The sequence below is a fragment of the Pleurodeles waltl genome, chromosome 3_1 (assembly GCF_031143425.1).
Source record: "Pleurodeles waltl isolate 20211129_DDA chromosome 3_1, aPleWal1.hap1.20221129, whole genome shotgun sequence".
Classification (NCBI taxonomy): Eukaryota; Metazoa; Chordata; class Amphibia; order Caudata; family Salamandridae; genus Pleurodeles; species Pleurodeles waltl.
The window spans coordinates 1776332608-1776349739 of record NC_090440.1 but is presented as its reverse complement, the minus strand read 5'-3'; the positions used below and the strand labels follow the sequence as shown (position 1 = coordinate 1776349739).

The window sequence follows — 17132 nt, the reverse complement described above, 5'->3', positions numbered from 1 at the left end:
ATAAAATGTAACTGCTCTGGCTGTATGCCTGCAGATGGCCAGGCTCTACCCATCGAATGTCCAACTTACACAGTGTGAGGTTGTGTAACACAAATCAGAGGTTCCTGCTATTTGTTAAAGAAAAAAAGGCACACCTAACAAAATAATTTTGAACAAGTATTGCTAGATATGTGTCACCTAAAATTAGGTGTTGTGGCAGCAGAAATACAATGAACAAAATGGACAAACCAAATTTTAGAATATAATTAAACTTTTAACAAATTATTTTAATTTTGGATTATTTAAATACGCTTGCTTTTAATAGTATTTTACATCCCAGTTGCATCATTTTGAAATGGAAACTGACATTAAAGTAATAGAAAGGATTAAGCTTTTCTAAAATATTCAGCACAAAGAAACAAATACAGAATGTAAGATACATTAGTGAGTGAAAACATTTTCTACCCAGAAATTTCGACAAGTATATCCTTATGTTAATCAAAATCTTCTTCCCTTTCAAAAACACCATAATCTTCATCTCCTGTTTCTGGAGTCTCTCATTCCCATTCTATATTTGATTGGATGCACGAATTGTGCCACACAGCGCACACAACTATCATTTTGTACAACATAGGTGGTGTGTAAAACCTTCTCCCGACTGATCCATGCATCTAGATCTTGATTTAAGAATTCCAAAAGATCTTTCCACAGTTTTCCTTGTCTTTTGTCAAGGACTTGTCAAATCTCTTTTCACTTCATTCTGTGGTCATTCAAATGGCGTCATCAGCCAGGCCAGAAGACCATATCCTTGAAAAACTAAAAAATATTGAATAAATTGTTAGTTTACTATAAACATTACACACACATTTAACAAAAAGAGTAATGCATTAAATAATGCAGCTACCGCACAAATAAAAATATAAATATAAAATGACATATAACTTTATTTAAAAAACTCCTTTCAAACATGTCCTAGATTCACATATATGGAAATACAATCCCTGAAAATTTTAAATTAAAAATCGAAAACAATGTTTATTTTGAGAAAGAATCAAAATGTATTTAAGTTTGAAGAAGCATACCTATGTATTTGCAACACAAAGAGAAATGTTAGAATACATTTTGCAATGCTACACAATGACAAGTTTGCATGGCAGTATGTGGCTTAGCAGAACAAAATGTGAACTTAAAAATACAGGCGTATTTGTAGTAAGATTTTGCATCAGAGCTGCATTGCTTTGTGGGCCTAAACTCAATGCAAAAGTAAGTTAAAAACAAAATAAGCCATGAATCTCTACACAGCAGCACACTCCATTGTGTTTCATTTCTTAGTGGTACGTGCACCATGGATGGAGCATGGCCAGCATCCTCTCTCTCCAACAGAAAAACTGAAGCTAAAAGCATCAAGAGCCAACTTTAGAATATCTAGTCAGTTGTCCAAAAGAGAAAAGACGGACGGGTTCCTGGCCCGGCTTTTACATGCAAGCAAAAGGAAGAACTCCAAACAATTTTCATCCATGGTCAATCATATGATAACCGAAGGCAAGAAAGGTACAAACGCAAGCATCACCAAAACCACATGGATCTAATTTTTAATAGCACACTTTGCAACCAGAAACAACTATAAGGACCACAGTTTTTCCTTCAACAGTTGTGTGTGCAACCACAAGCCATGGGAAATACAAGGAATGCCATCAACACTCTGCCGGAGGTATATTCTGTCAAATTAACTCTAACAACTTGCGTGACCACCTTGACGGAAGAACAGATCAGACTCAAACTGATCAGCATGCAAAAAGATGGGGCTCCCAGCCCTAACGATCTACCAACAGCCCTCTTTGCATCTGACCCCTCACTCTGGGTTGAGGTAATTTCTCCACTATTCGGTCTCTGTCTGGCAACAATCTGTATCCCCAGACTCTTGGAAGGGGTTGATTATTCAGCCAATCTTCAAGGGGGCTCTAAAGAGGATCCCAGTAACTATTGCCTCATAGCACTCATCAGTAATGATGCTAAACTATTTGTTAGCCATCTGCTTAATGACTTCAAATCTTGGACAGGTGGCATGAAGATAATCCCCAGGAATCATTGTGGCTTTAGAGACAACTGGTGTACAACAACAAACCTGATGGTGCTGGTGTTAATGTACAACAAAGTCTACTGGAGCAGTTCTGTGCTTTACTCCTGTTTCATTGACTTTAAAGCTGCATTTGACAGAGTTCGCAGAGGCTCACTATGGGGGCAAACTTCAGGACTGAGGCCTGTCAGCTGTGCTCTGGGTGCATGTCAAACTGGAGGACGGTACTCGCATTTCAAGGAAAATCCCTACAAATCTGGACCTGAAACAAGGCTGAGTTTTTGCCCCCATGCTCATCAACCTATCACTGACAAGTGAGAAGCCTTAGATAAAGTCAACTTTTTGCCTCCCAACCTGGGAGGTCACCATATGACACATCTGCTGTATGAATATGACCTTGTGCTGCTAAGTCAAACCAAAATTGGCCTTCATCACCAACTGTCCTGCCAGCAAATTACACCGTCAGAAATAGTCTCAAAATAAACCACCAGAAAACGATGATGGTCATCTTTAGCAAGAAAATAGCAGGCTGTGGCAGGTGGCATCTAGATAAGGAACAGCTTTTGCACAGCACTGAGTACAAATGCTTGGGCATCCTTCTGGACAGTCAGGGGTCATTTAAATTACACCTTCACACTCTGAGGAAGAAAGGCACCATCCTCATGTTCGTCCTAGGGACACTTGCACAGAATCTCAAGGGTCCGAGCCTAGACTCCTTACTCTGGCTGATGAAAGCAAAGGTCACCCCTACCCTGTCATAGAGAAGTGAAACTATTCTGGGCATCAAGGCCCATCTGCTGGACAAGATTACCACCAAAATTTACAAAGCGTCACTGCGTTGGCCACAGCAAGCATCAGCTGCACAAGTAAGGCTTGAGCTTAATCTAATAAAGCAATCCTGGGCTAGAAACAGCGCCTGCTTAACTTTCTGCAATAGTCTCGGATTCACCCCACCATATTCCGTGATTAGCCTACTTTCTTAAGATTTAGCTAGCTCAGGAGCCTCCTTTAAGAGTCATCTTCAAGACATTACAGCAAAAAGGCCATCAAGGCTGGAAGACATGGCAAAGCTGAGCAAGCGTTCACATGCTTGGGCAGTGGTTAACTTATACACCTTGGATCCAGCAGAAATACAATTTGTGCACTTATCCTCTGTGGCTTGAAGCCAGATTTGTAGCTCTCAGACTGAGGGAATGGAACATGGGGGGGGGGAAAGCGACGCCTGGCATGGTGGATATCGGCAGCTCAAAGCGCAATGGGCCACCTTTGTGGCAGGGCATGGAAACCATCATTCACATTATTTGTATCTGCCCCACACTGCTACAGCTGAGAAAGATTTCCTCTGTAATGCTTTATTTGTCTGGGAGTTCGCACTTGCCACCAAGCTGTAATTGTCTGCCTGAATCCAGTGAACACTACCGGAAATGTCAAAACAAATAATTTCCTCTAGACACCAGTGACAAAATTGGGGCCAGCTTGTTCCACTGATGACCCACAGCCAGGGTCCTAAACTTGCTTCAGCACAATAAAGTTGCCATCAAAGATATGAAGGCTTTCATGGACATTACACGGCTGCTGCTGCAACATGCATAGACTGCAACCCCCAGCTTGAGTCAGCCCAGGCCATTGCACTGCACAGTAGCTACATCATCTGAAGCACCTTTAGGACACACTAGTGTCCATAATCACGTTGCACTTTGCACCTTGCACTTTCCACTCCCTTTCTTAAATACAAACACTATGTGGAATCCAACACTTAACCCCACTGGGGCTGCTTGGTTGCTGGTCCTGCCCCTTTGTTTCCTCACATTTACCCTGGTGGCAGAATAAATAAATGCCTCATGGAGAGCTTTGACTTGCCTGACAGCATATTTTGGGGCTAACATGTGTATGTCATGAACAGACCAACAATTATAATCTTGCTGCTGGATCAACATTGCCACCATGCCCTGCCTTGGGTCTAGAGGCCACTTTTAACGCATTATCTACTGTTCTCCTTGCCAATGTTTATATTGTCTTGATTTACATTAATGATTCTACCTCTATTCTATTTAAGCTCTAATCAATCCTTTTGGGGTTTCAGTAACTCATTTCATGAGATTAATAAGTATTTTATGCTCTACTGTTTTCCTTGTTTACAAAAAACTAAAAAGTATGCTGAAATGATTTAAATGAGAAATGCTTCTGTAAAGGTTTTAATAAACTGTACAATAAATGAAAAACTTAAACTTTATGGACCATGGCAATTCGTGAGCATCCACCCATGGAATTTGCATCATCCCCATATTTATTAAATGCAGTACATTGGTAAGGCCTAAATATCTGCGACCTAACACCGAGAGACTTAACAAAGATAAATATGTTATTTTTTCTTCATTACATTGGCTTTCTATGCATGATGCAGGTGATGCATTCTGCAACGCACATAGAAAGAACATTTTGCTTCTAAAGATTGTTTTTGTGCTGAAAGGTATTCTTTGCTGCACAAAACAAGCATATCCGGAACATAAGGCCCTTGTGCCATTGACCAACTGTGCCTTCATTGGCACTAGGCCCCATACAGTGTGCCAGAGTTAGGAGGGACCAGAAGTGCACCATATCTTCAGAGATATGGTGCTTCTTTGCTATCTCCATTTCACGCAAAAAAGCACATTACGTTTTCTTGATGGCCTATGTTGCATCACCACCAGGTTGTCTTACCATTGTTATAAAACAAATACCAAACAATGTACATAAAAAAATACAAAAAAATAACACGTACATTAATGGCTGATGAAAAAAACATTCCGAAATTAGTTTTAACAGCTTTTGACACAGAATGACACAGTGGATTTGGTATATTATTACTGAGCCTCAAAAAGTCATATTTATATAACCCTGAGTTGATTTAGACATAGATAAAAATAGTTCGGAAAAAAAAACAATGAAAATCATATTGAAAAACTTTAGAATTTAAAGTAAATACATAAAGCTTAACTATTAAAGGAAATACCAGAAATTTCTAAATTCACAATAAAAACTAACAGAACTATAAAATGTCTTACCTATTAGGAAGGAATGACCATACACACCATCCTTAAAGCACCGACATATTGGGGGGGAGTGCCTACATATCTATTCACATGATAAATGTGACTTTTCATTATGCGTGCTTCTGGGACCCTTGGCTAACAAATTGATTAATCGTCCTTCAAAGTCCACATTAGATTGAACATTCATTGAGTCGGTATGTTTCCTATTTCGGTAAATGTGTGCCATTACATTAGGTGGCGCCAGTTGCACATTGGTGCAGTCAAAACCTCCAAGAACTTGGGGAAATGTACAAAGTCAAAGTGACCTTGCTTGACCTGGAGTTGCTCTCCCCTCCATTTTGGAAAATGTAAAATCTGTGGTGTTACTTTAATGATGGCATCCAGTAAAGGATTACAAAAATTATGAAAAAGCACTCTGACAGAATACCTGCCGTTCTGGCAGAAATGCTCTGAAATTAACCAGAAGAAACATATGAAGTACTGCCAGTAATTTCACATGGGTTGGAATGGCATGTTAACAAGCAATTGGTGGTTGTAGACTTGGACCAATGGTATGCAACAAATCCATAATGTTCTCCTTCAAATGGTGCATTTGGATGACCTCCTCCTCCTTCTCCTCCTCCTCCTCCCTCTGACAAATAAGACTGATCTTCTGCTAAATATCCTCTCATTCCTCTTCCTCTGTTGCTGGCATTGACGTGGACTTTGGCTTACTCGGAAAATCACAATTTCCATATCTAGAAATTATAGGGAATGTGTTTTGTGCCAAATGCCCTTTTACAATATATATTTGAGTGACTATTTGTGCCAGCTAATGCCACATGTAACATTCTGCCTCATTTTAGCCACTGTGATACACTGCGTGATGGTGCGTCACACATCTGCTTTGTAAATACCAGTCTGTTACCTTTGTGTTAGAATTGCATGGCAACCTACACTTTGCAAACATTAAAGTCTGAATCACGCTAGGCAATGCAACGCAGAACTTGTACCAAGCAGGCATGCAAAAACTACAAAAAAACAATGCATCACTTAGTAAGTCCTTGCACTTTGTTACATCAATTTGCACGATGCTCAGACAACACAAGGGCTTAATAAATGTGGTCCAAAGTACCTATAAATAAATTATAGTTAAAATATCCTGTATACTGTTACAAACAGTTGGAGCAAAATGTTGAATTACTGCCTCATGTAGCTCGTCCTAGGGATTCATGGGATACCGTGGGGGGTATACTTACTTTCGCAGTCCAATAATCCCCCTCCTGCAAGTCAGAGAAATAAGTGGTGGTGTACATGTCATGTCTTAGTAACTCTGATGATTGGTCCAGATGGACCTCAGGTGTTCCGGGTTCAGGGGTATGAGCTTATATCACTGAAGGGAATATAAAGTGATCACCATGGGCAGCTCCCCGCTAGGGCGGAGGAGCATTTTCCCACACCAGAAGCAGCAGCTGCAAAACCTTTACAAGAAAACTATAATAAGCTGCATTTATTATCGTTTTCTTGTAAAGGGGTGGGACCACGGGGGTGACGAGCAGTGCACTCCCCCTCAGAGACCATGTGTGTTTGGACAGCCATTTCGGGCCAGCCAAACACACATGCGCAGTGTGCTGTCTACAGCCCGGCACTGTGTTGCAAGGCTGGAGAGCAGGCACAGGATCCCAGTCTGCCTGGGAGCACCCTGGCCGCCGCACCGCTCCTCCATCTCCTCAGCTGCAGGCACAGGCTCCCAGCCTGCCCTGCAGCCAATCCTGACACTGTGCAGAGCAGCGTCAGGATTGGCTTGGAGCCTGTGCCTGCATCAGAGGAGACGCAGGAGTAGCGCATCAGTGTACAGGTATGTGACTCTTTAAAAAAAATATATATATTCATGCTTATACCCTCCTCCACGTGCTGCCCTCCCCTTGCGCGCCCCACAAGCCGCAATTGGTTATGACCTTATTATGATGTACTCAGACAACGTGTGTCACACCGCAATGAACAGGAGTTGAGTAGTGTGGCCTAACACATTAAATATGCTTTGAATTTTAATCGTCCAGGGGGAGTGGCATGAGGGAGAGAATTCACAGACCCACTAGTCTGTTGGGAAAATATTTAGTGGCAGTCTCTTTAAGGAACTCAAAAGTTATATTCCAGAAAGAGGTGAATGCTGTGTACTAGCAGAGTTATCTGTAAGTGCATTGTGTGTGTGAAAGAAGGGATCGCTATATTGTACACTTTTGACGGCAGCAAATAACTGAATGGATGAAGATATGTAGGGTGCATGGTACATATGAGTTAGTATAGACGTTGTTGCTTTTTACTATATGTTGCAGTATGTGTAGAGATCGAAATAAGCTGACAAATGGTGGGTCTCTGATCCTATTAGAAGAGATTATAAAACAGATTCAAGCACTCCAGGTGGTTCTACGACAGCAGCACAGTAATATGCAGGAGATGCAATGTGTTTGAGAGAAAAAAAGTATAGAATGGGAGCATATCTTCGAAGACAACAGACAGAAGTAGCCCTATTGCGGGAGATACAGTTGGTTCCTAAGCTGATTATAAAAAGTCATATTTATCATGTGCTACATACTCTGAGTTTGCCATATGGGTATCCCCTGTGTTCCTGTTAGCTGCTCACAGGACAGTGCCAAAACCAATTGCGTTATATGATTCAAGGTGCACGGTTACATGAAAGGGATGCCTTCATTATTGATAATAATGCACAGTGTTGAAAACATTTCCTTTTTTACTACTATGCAGATATCTGAGGGACATCTGGGGAGCATTGTTTGTAGGGATTTTGTGTCTTAAATTACACATTGTAACAGTTGCCAACAATGATACCTGGTAGATGTGTCTTGCAAAGATCACTGACCTAGGCGCTGGTACGCATAACAATGGTGGATGCATAGAGAGAACAGTATGGATCTTTAAAAAATGTTCTCTTTTATTCACCAGTTCATCACTTATGAAATTGGCTTTGAGACCACGGTTGCTGGGAAGGGAGGGAGAGGAGAACCTGCATCTATGAGATACATGGTGTGAAGGTGATATTTCCAAAGCCTAAAACAATAGGTAGCCTACATAGGACAAGTGGAAAATAAAATGCAGTTTAAGCCAGTTCTTACAGTAGTTGTTGGAAGAAAAATATAGATCTCATGGGAAGATTCAGTTGGAATTGACCACATCAAAACTGGAAATAAAGCCAGAGCTGTCTGGCAAATGGCTTGGTTGGTGAACAGGTCCTAACCGGTTCTTTTTCTATGAAGATCTGGGCCTTTATGTGTATCGTTCACATGAAAGAGCAAATATGCACCTAACACTACTGTGGTGCATTGAATGATATTGACCCTTAACATTCAGGGGATTATCTAGTCTTTAAAATGCATATTCCTATTATGAATGTCATAGTAGCTTGAAACCATCATGGTCTTATTGCATCAAATTACTTGCTTCACAGGGGTGTTGGAAGCAGTTTTCGAGAAACTTTTCCACGCAATTTCATTCTTCCTACTTAAATAAGTAGAAGTCTCAAATCGAATTAAAAAAATCCCATATACATTCTACTTACAGACACTGTGGGCAGGATCAAAGGTTACCTGCAACTGATGTATGCTCACAACATTGTCTGTATACCATGAACAATCAAAGAAGAGATGTACTGTGGCTTAGGGAGGGAGACTGATCTGTGCAGGATTCTTCAGCTCCATACATTATTTCCATTAGGTAAGTGTCTGCTACTCTACATATGTTTCACACACCTCCCAAATCCTTCTTTCAAGCGTACAAGACTTAAAGTCATGAGACTCTCTCACCTTTTAGAGCAGACTTTAATTCTCCTCTCCAATATTCACAGTACATATTTATGATTTGACTAAATGTTGTTAGAAAGTGACTTGCTACTTAACTTTTATTATTTGGTGTGGTACTGTTAACATTCTCTACCCATTTATACATCACAGGGAAAATTAACATCACATTATTAGATGACGGGCTATTCAAAGGCAAAACTGATGAAGAATATTTCATACAGGCTAAGGCCCCAATTTAGAGTCTGGCTTACAGGGTAGTCTACCACAATAGAACAGCACCCATCAGTCAAATCTTTAGTCCACTTGCTCTGTTATGAGGTGGAAAAACAGGTTTCAGATAGCGGTTCTTGGAAACTTAGACTGTGTGGTGGAGCAGGGGGCTGTCTATGTAAGAACATTAGACTACCCACCCTATTTAGAGTGGACATGGTGATGTTCTTTTTTGCTTTTGAGAATCGCCAGGAAAAAAATATTCCCAGAGTCATTCATTAGTTATTTATTTTTCAACTTTGTTTATCCACTTTAGAAGTTTGTTTTTGAAAAACAAAAAGAAAATTGATGAGTGGCTACCTGAAACATGACTGCCATTCACCAAACTTGCTATGTTTTCACAGGGAGCCACCATGAGTTTGGCTCCTGTGAAGGCATAGAGATCATTTAATGGGCAGCGGTGATATCAGGGTATGGTATGATATGCTATGGTAGTCTATCAGGAAGAGGGACATAATACCCTTTGCCACAATAGCAGACGGAAGGCCACCCACCAATCTTTACATGAGGCCCTGAGAAATATGGGAATCCACCTGGGAAGTTGCTAAGGCGATGGCTAAATTCTACTGCATCTCCTTCTGATCCATTACATTTCCTTTAAGGTGTCGGCAAAGGATAAACAGATTTCATCCTCTTAGGTCTCTCTTTTCTGTCCTCTCCTTTCAAATCTGCTATGGTTCTTGAATTGCATGTAAAACCTATGCGTGAGGCTACCAATATTTTTTTTAACTTTTGACCTATTTCTCTGTTCCCATTTCTCACCAAAATACTGGAACATATTGTTTTCCCTCAACTTTTAATTTCTTCAGGCAAATAGTCCCTTTTCTTCTGTTCAATATGTTTTTTGTCTGGCCTGTACTGCTGATTCACTATGTATTTCTGTATTTGACACACTGCTTCAATCACATCAGAATAAATCGTTTTCTGCCCTTATTCTCCTTCATCTTTCTGCTTCTTTTGACACAATGGATCCCTCTGTTCTTATTCATTCTCTTTCTAACCTTGGGATTTCTGGCAATGTGCTTAAAGGTTCAGATCGTATGTCACTGATCATACTGACTCAGGTTCCTGGAAGGGGATGGTGTCCTTTTCCTAACCACTATGGTGTTTCCCAAGGCTAGGTGTTTGGCTCAGTACCGTTTTCCTTCTACATTACTGCTTTTGCTTCCATTACTTCCTCTATTGGTTTTAAACTCATATTTTTATGTGAACTATTCCCTTTTCTATTTCTATTTTTCCTCCTTCTCTGACTTCCTTAATGAACTCATCACTACCTACGTACTGGTTTCAGGGTATCACCCTTCATCAGCCAGGCTGGAATAGGGCCAAGTCTGATTTGCATATGGCTGGGTCCAAACTGGGGTGGAGTGTGAGCAAAAGAATTGATGGATTAAACCCAGATCTGTGACTGGGGGTGAATGTTTGATTGTTTACGCATTCCGTCCATCATTTGTGTTTTTTTTACAGATGAGAGGAAGGCAGTGAAGAGGAATGTACTGCAGTCCCAGCACCTTCCATCATGAACTTTAGATTTCAGGGTGTAATTTTGTGTTTGAGAGCTGTATGGGATGTCCAGGCTACACTATTCTACATGAATGTTTAGATTTGGTTTGACAGCACAACTATTGCCTGACCCTATGTGATAAACAAAAAAGAGCTCTCGGATACTACTTAGAGAGGAGAAAGGCTCCACCAACACATTGGTTCCCCTGAATACAGAATATGATTTGGCCAAATTTGTGTACTTCCTCTAAAAAGACTGCTTGTATTATACATTTTGGGTAGCAGTCTGTATGGAGCTTATATTCCATGGAGCAGGGCTAAATTGGGTATGGTGGCATGCCAGGGACCATAGCTAAATGTCTGGTCTGTTTATTAGGGAATGCTATGATAAAGGAACTAGGCCCTGACATATTTGTTGTGAAGAGCATATCTTAAAGTCATTTAAGTGTTGATTGCTACTACTCTACATTTAAGCCTACAGATAAGTATTTGGTCACATGGAATCTCAGATTACTGTACCAGGCAACGGTGTTGCTGCTGCTTACCCCGTGTAACAAACCATGGATATAGGTTTGTTCTGTGAGAATCCTTGTGAGGTCTTCTTGGGAGGGATATTAAGAAATATTATTTTGCTTAGCCAACTGTAATTTTGTATACCTTTCTAATTTATGACTCTGTATCTGATGGGTGCCTTATTGAAAAGCTTATGTTCAAAACTTTAGGCTTGAGTTTGTTCTGATGTCAAGCAATAGGCTGGATTGGTGTATTGGAAAATGTTATATGACTTGCAATGCCTATTATGAAACTGTATGACACAGGAAGTTGGTTTAGCTTATTAATTGTGAAAAGCATTTGTTAAAGCCAGTAGGACTTTAATAGTTGGTCCTTTACACTTTATATAACAGGGCATAGATAGGTATTTTGCCTCAATAATCTCACAGATTACCATTGTAGGCAATAGTTTTGGTGTTCGCCACCCACTCTGACAGAGACTGGAGATTTTCAATGTGATGGTTCTTGTTAGGCCCTGTTGAGAAGGGTTGTATTTTGTTTTGCAAGCTTCATTTTCCTATATATTTGTAAATTGAAAACTATATTCAATATTGTTGCTAGTTTAGGTGCACTTGAATAGGCGGGTGTTGGGTAAGTTGTAAAGGGTAAAGAGGCTTCTTAAGGTTTAGTTGGAAAAGTCATGCCAGATTTAGATTTGATCATTCCATCTGTTCCAGAGTGGCCAACACACTGGTTCTAAATGTGGTGGCAATGTTGGAACTTTAAAACAATGATAGACTGTTTACAATAGCTCTTCTCCTTAAGACCAACACCAACTGTTGTGTTTAGTTTTGGAATTGCAAGCAGATGATTGCCTTGTTAAGAAGGCAGGAGGTCTTCTTTTTTCTACTTGTATTCTTTTAATGTATCTTACATATGTTGGTACGTTTGTGAAAAGCTCCAGCAACAGTGTTGGATGAAAAAGACTACACAACTTAAAGTAAGGGATGGTCTCACAACCGCAAGGCTGTACACCACCACCTTACCTGCCCACAACCACATGGGCATAATCTGCTTTGATTACTGGCACCAGGGTCCTCATATGGGAAGAGAGTGAGCAACATGGAAGTAGTGAAAGGGGACAGTTGGGTGGCCTGGGACTGCATTTCTCCTCATCCCGTTTATGACTCGGACATTTGGAATGGGATGGAACTGACACACCAAGTTCCTCCTCATCACCACCACCACTGGGACTTTAGAGATTTGATTTTATGGTAGATGAACACCCCTGTTTATTCTTACTGTAACAGTCAATTGGGAAGGTGTAAATGCCAATGTTTTGTATTTTATAGGTATGGTCTGTTTCAACTGTTAATGTAAACTTCAATAAAATGTGTTTAAAAATATTGTTGAGTTTCTGTGTGCTTTATTGCAGTTGTGTAAGAGAGTGACTGCAAGAATGAGTCAGTGGATGAATGAATGGATGCACAAGTGCAATGATGAAAAAGACTACACAACTTAAAGTAAGGGATGGTCTCACAACCATAAGGCTGTACACCACCACCTTACCTGCCCACATAAAAGATGCCTTATTGATGCCTCAACCCATCAATGACACAATATGCACTTTCTTTCATAACCTAGATGTATTTGCATTGCCAATGCTTGTTAACTCATATTTTTACTTTGGGAGTAGATGTGTTGTCTTCCACAGTTCTTTGAATGTTTATGGGGCAGAGGTTTTGTCTCCTTGTTCATCATGTGGTCTTTCCCACCACCCCCTCTTTTGTTTGCCATGGGGTTGTTGGTGGGCTGTCCCAAGCATTCGGTTCTGTATCAGGTTTGGCTTGTGACTGCTCAAAGTGTGCTGCACTTCTATCCTGTGCCTCCTTTGGGCCTAGGCTATTTGCTGAAATTACCCCTGTTTTGTGGGTGGGATTGCATCTTTCAAGGTGTCCCTTGTCTTCTCCCCCCAATGTGTTGTTTTGCTTTGTTTGGTGTTGGGCTGGTAATTGCTGTAGCTAGGTTTGGCCAGGGATTGAGAGCCTAGGGTATGGTGTGGAACAGTGAGCAGTTTGGCCTTCTGTTGTGGTCTCCACTCCACTACCTTTTGGGTCTGTTGCTCGTGGGTTGGTTCTCTGGTTTTCCCCTTCTGATTTCCTTTTGTGGCTCGGGCCTTCAGCTTCGCTCCTAAGAGAGATGGGCCTGCTAACTTGCTTTGGGTCCCATTTTGGGTTTTTGGTGTGGTCTAGTCTGCCCTGCCACCCTCATTTTGCAACATCTGGGTTGTGGTTTGAGTTTTTTCACCATGTTAGCACCTCTGTTCAGTATTTGTTTTTGGTTTTGGTTCCTCTTCGTTTTCCTTTGGGTGAGCTCCTTCAGCTCCCTGATTGGAATGGCGATTGCAGTTTATTTTTTTAACTTGTGTATCTATCCCTGTGAGGGCACCTCGCAATGATACCAGTTAAAAAAGAAGAGCATTATGTTGCAATGTGTAGGGGAACAGAAACAAAAATTTCCCATGTTTACGTATTAGCTGTAGATTTCAGAAATCATTTACATACTTATATAAGGAATTGCCTTAAGAGGTGGGCCTTCAACTGGTTCCCACAAAGTGGGGTCAAGGTTGTGAGATCTTAGAGAGGGAAAGAGGCAGTTCCATCCTTGTGCTGATTTTGGGTGAAATGGAACTTACGGTCATCTGAATAGTTCCTTGTGATAACACCAGACAAGTTTGAAATTATTCTTGGGATCTTAAGAAACTGTTTTTATTGGTTTTGCATTGACACGAATTACTTTGTTTTAATCTGAATATAATGTATTTTTGTGCTTTGCAGGTCTGACATCGGTAGCCTTAGTTTTTAAATTCATTTAGCAATGTAAATCACATGTAACCTTGTTTTTCTCCAGTCCTTTTTTCCTAACCTAATCTGTATGCTGATATTTATTACCTTTCTGTGACTTACTTGCCCCTTCTTGAAGTTTTTGTACTAGTGGTATCCATTTTATTTTTTCCCATGCTCTTCCCCCTAAAAAGTTTGGGCCTATTTGTTGATGTTACTTTCATTTGACTCTTTCAGTAGGGTGGGGATTTCTTTATTGGGTCTTACCCCTCTCTCATATGTTTGGCATGAGAGCTAGGGGTGAGCTGTCCTATGTGCTTCATGTTGCGACAGGGTCTTCTCTGGTGATGGGGCGCGTTTGTCTTTGTGGTAGGCCTGCTGGGTATATGTTCTCCCAGGCGGGGTTTTACTAGGTGTGTTCCCAACCTCCCACTCAGTGTTAAGGCCTTCTTTCTACCTTACTGGTTGCGGACTCGGTTTAGAGTCTTTGCTTTGTGCCTGCTTTTATATGGCATTTTTCTCTTACTTTTGTAGCCTACTCCTATTTTGTGCTGGAGGTCTTTTGATAAAGATATGTGGCTCTGGCAGTGCTCAGAAGCTGGCAGCCTGTGCAAATAAATGTCAGTGTGTAGAACACCAAGGATGCTAGCGTTCAATCCACTACCAGACACTCTGCCCTTTTTTTCTAGCTTTAGTAAGTTCCTGCTTTCTCCTTTTGTGATGTTTTTTTCTGTCTTCCTCTTCTTCCGTCTTTCTGATTGGTCTGTTAGTCCCTCTTTTGCACTTGTTAAACATCTGGAGTGGGAAATAAATGTGCATCCCCCAAAAAGTGCCAGTGGCCCCCAAAGGATCAAATTAAGCTTTGGCAATGGGTTAGCTCATCTTTGTGACTTGTGTCATAAGTAGTCTCTACTGTTCCTACAGTGTGCTGGGTTTGGAGTTGTGTTGGCGCTTTCTGAGATGGTCCTGACCTCCCCAATTTTGTGGTTCCTCCTTGGTGTTTGCTGCACGAAGTTGCTTCATCTACTTGACTAATCTGCTGGTCCTCTGCTGTGTCCTCCACCTGGGGACCTCTGATTGCTCATTTGAGGTTCTTTGTTCAAGGGTGCAGGTTGAGCCTTGAAGTGTGGAGTACCCACAGAGTACTTTTCTCATTAGTGTGAGATCTGGTGATAGACTTCCTCTGTGCTCCTTACTGGGCTTACAGTTTTGTCTAGGGTAGCCATGTTTTAAGTATTCTTGCATACTTTCTTATTGGGGGCTCCACACCAGCCTTTCCTTGGTGCTGCATCAGACCGCTTACATTACCTTGCGCACCTGTGGCTGGGTCTGTTTGGGTTCCTACTTGAGGTTCTAATGTTTCTATAATTCATTGGGCTTATGTTCTGGAGGTCCTGCACATGTCCAGCCTAGTCTGTAGTCTGTTGTGGTAAGGCACGCCTTGCCTTACTTTCATGCCTCACCGGGTCCTGAAATTTGTGATGGTTGTGTACTCCCTGTCACCTTCTTAGTGTGCTAGATCCACTGAGCTGAGACTTCTCCTTCTTTTAGGGGGGCACTGCTTTTCTACCTTACAGGTGGCTAGTGTCCCTGCTTTCAGTTTTCCCCTTTGGTTTGCATTTGCTGCCTAGCACAGGCGGACGTGTACTTGCTCATAGCCACTCTGGGCATATAGGGGGAATTTCGCTTAGAGTGACCAATGTTTATTCTGAAACTTCTATATATGCAGAAGAGTACATCCGTTTTCTACCACCAACTAATGTCTTAGCAAAGACTTCTCACATTTTAAACCTAAATAACACACCATTTATTTCAACTGCAATACTCTAGGACAGTCCATTCCTTAGCACCCTGCAACAGAAAACGTTGAATTAACCCACACACACATAGCCATGTATAAAATGCAATATATTAAGAAATTACCTTTGACTCTGGTTTACTTTAGGGGGAATCTCAAATCAGATATTTATCTATTCAGATAGATGAACAGGTAATAATGTTTACCACAGAAATTCTAGCTATCAAACGTCTGTATAAAAGTAATGTTCTTTTATATTGGACCTGGAGTGTAATGCTTCTGAAAGCTCTTCCCTTTTGATGTGATTAATGGCGGAGAGTGGTGGGGCGTGGCCAAATGCTCATGGAGTAATTGCATTCTCAAGACCTCCCAGCCTTCTGGCCGCATCTGGAATCATACTGACATATGAATAAAACTGTGACCTAAACCAATATCCTAAAGCTGCTGAGTCGAGGTGTTATGACCTGTGTCAACTTTGTGTGCACATAGCTCAAGCAATGACTTCGGTGCCATCCACCAAGAGACCATACTGTGATACAGCAATGACAGGGCCGGGGGATCGTACTCTATGTAATGTCGGCCATGAGAAGTTGAGCACAGAGTAGGTGAGCAATCTATCTGTTGACCAACAGGAACTTCTTTGGGTCACAGGAAAGGAACAGGAAGTGGATGGTAGCTTATGGGAAAAGAAAAAAGCAGGAAGTGAGGAGGCTAGCTCCCCATGAGCAGGCCATGTGAACGAGTTCAGGGCAAAATAAAGAACGAGAGATCCCAAGCTCCTGGTGTCTTCTTTTGACTGACAGTCGCCATCTGCTTTGTCCACTGGCAGCAAGGAAGACCCCACATTGGCGATGAGGATATGATGCAAATCGAGTCATCCACCTCCAGATAAGCCAACAGCACTGTGACAAGTAATATACCTAGTGCCACCAGGCCAAAAACAATAGGAGTCACCACTAAATGTGACGGAAAAGAACAAGCAGTACGAGGTAAGCTCAGCCGTTGTCAGACTCCGCTGTTGGCGCGGTTTCAATCCCATGTTATCGGAGGATAAACTGTGTACTTGTTCCATTCTGTCTAAACACAAAGGGTTCTCCTCCCGCCCCCTTTGTGGCAAGGTTCATTGGCCAGGGGGAAGCACTAGGTGGTGGCTGACTTGCATTCACCCTTCACACATTGTATCTGGGACTACATATCCCAGCAACCCTCAAGGTTAGCCATTTTTAGGGTGTGGCTCTGCTATATAAACCAGCCACACCCAATCTCCAGTGCACACTGTTCTGGAGCCTTCATCAAGCTGACTCAGTTTCCAGACTCTGCTAACGAGTGTTCCAACTCATT

At 41.5% G+C, this 17132-nt stretch overlaps 1 protein-coding gene across 8 annotated transcripts in view; it reads right to left on the bottom strand.

The window, feature by feature from the left end:
* Positions 1-452: 452 nt before the first annotated feature.
* The window catches only part of TBCCD1 (TBCC domain containing 1), a 356963-nt gene continuing 340283 nt past the window's right edge, over positions 453-17132 (bottom strand). For 6 of the 8 annotated variants that reach the window (XM_069225791.1, XM_069225787.1, XM_069225788.1 and 3 more), the window contains one exon: positions 453-795. In XM_069225791.1, the coding sequence (XP_069081892.1) occupies positions 763-795 (33 nt within the window). In that variant the 3' untranslated portion in view covers positions 453-762. The remainder of the gene's footprint in view (positions 796-17132) is intronic. The other 2 variants (XM_069225786.1, XM_069225785.1) reach the window with 2 other exon arrangements.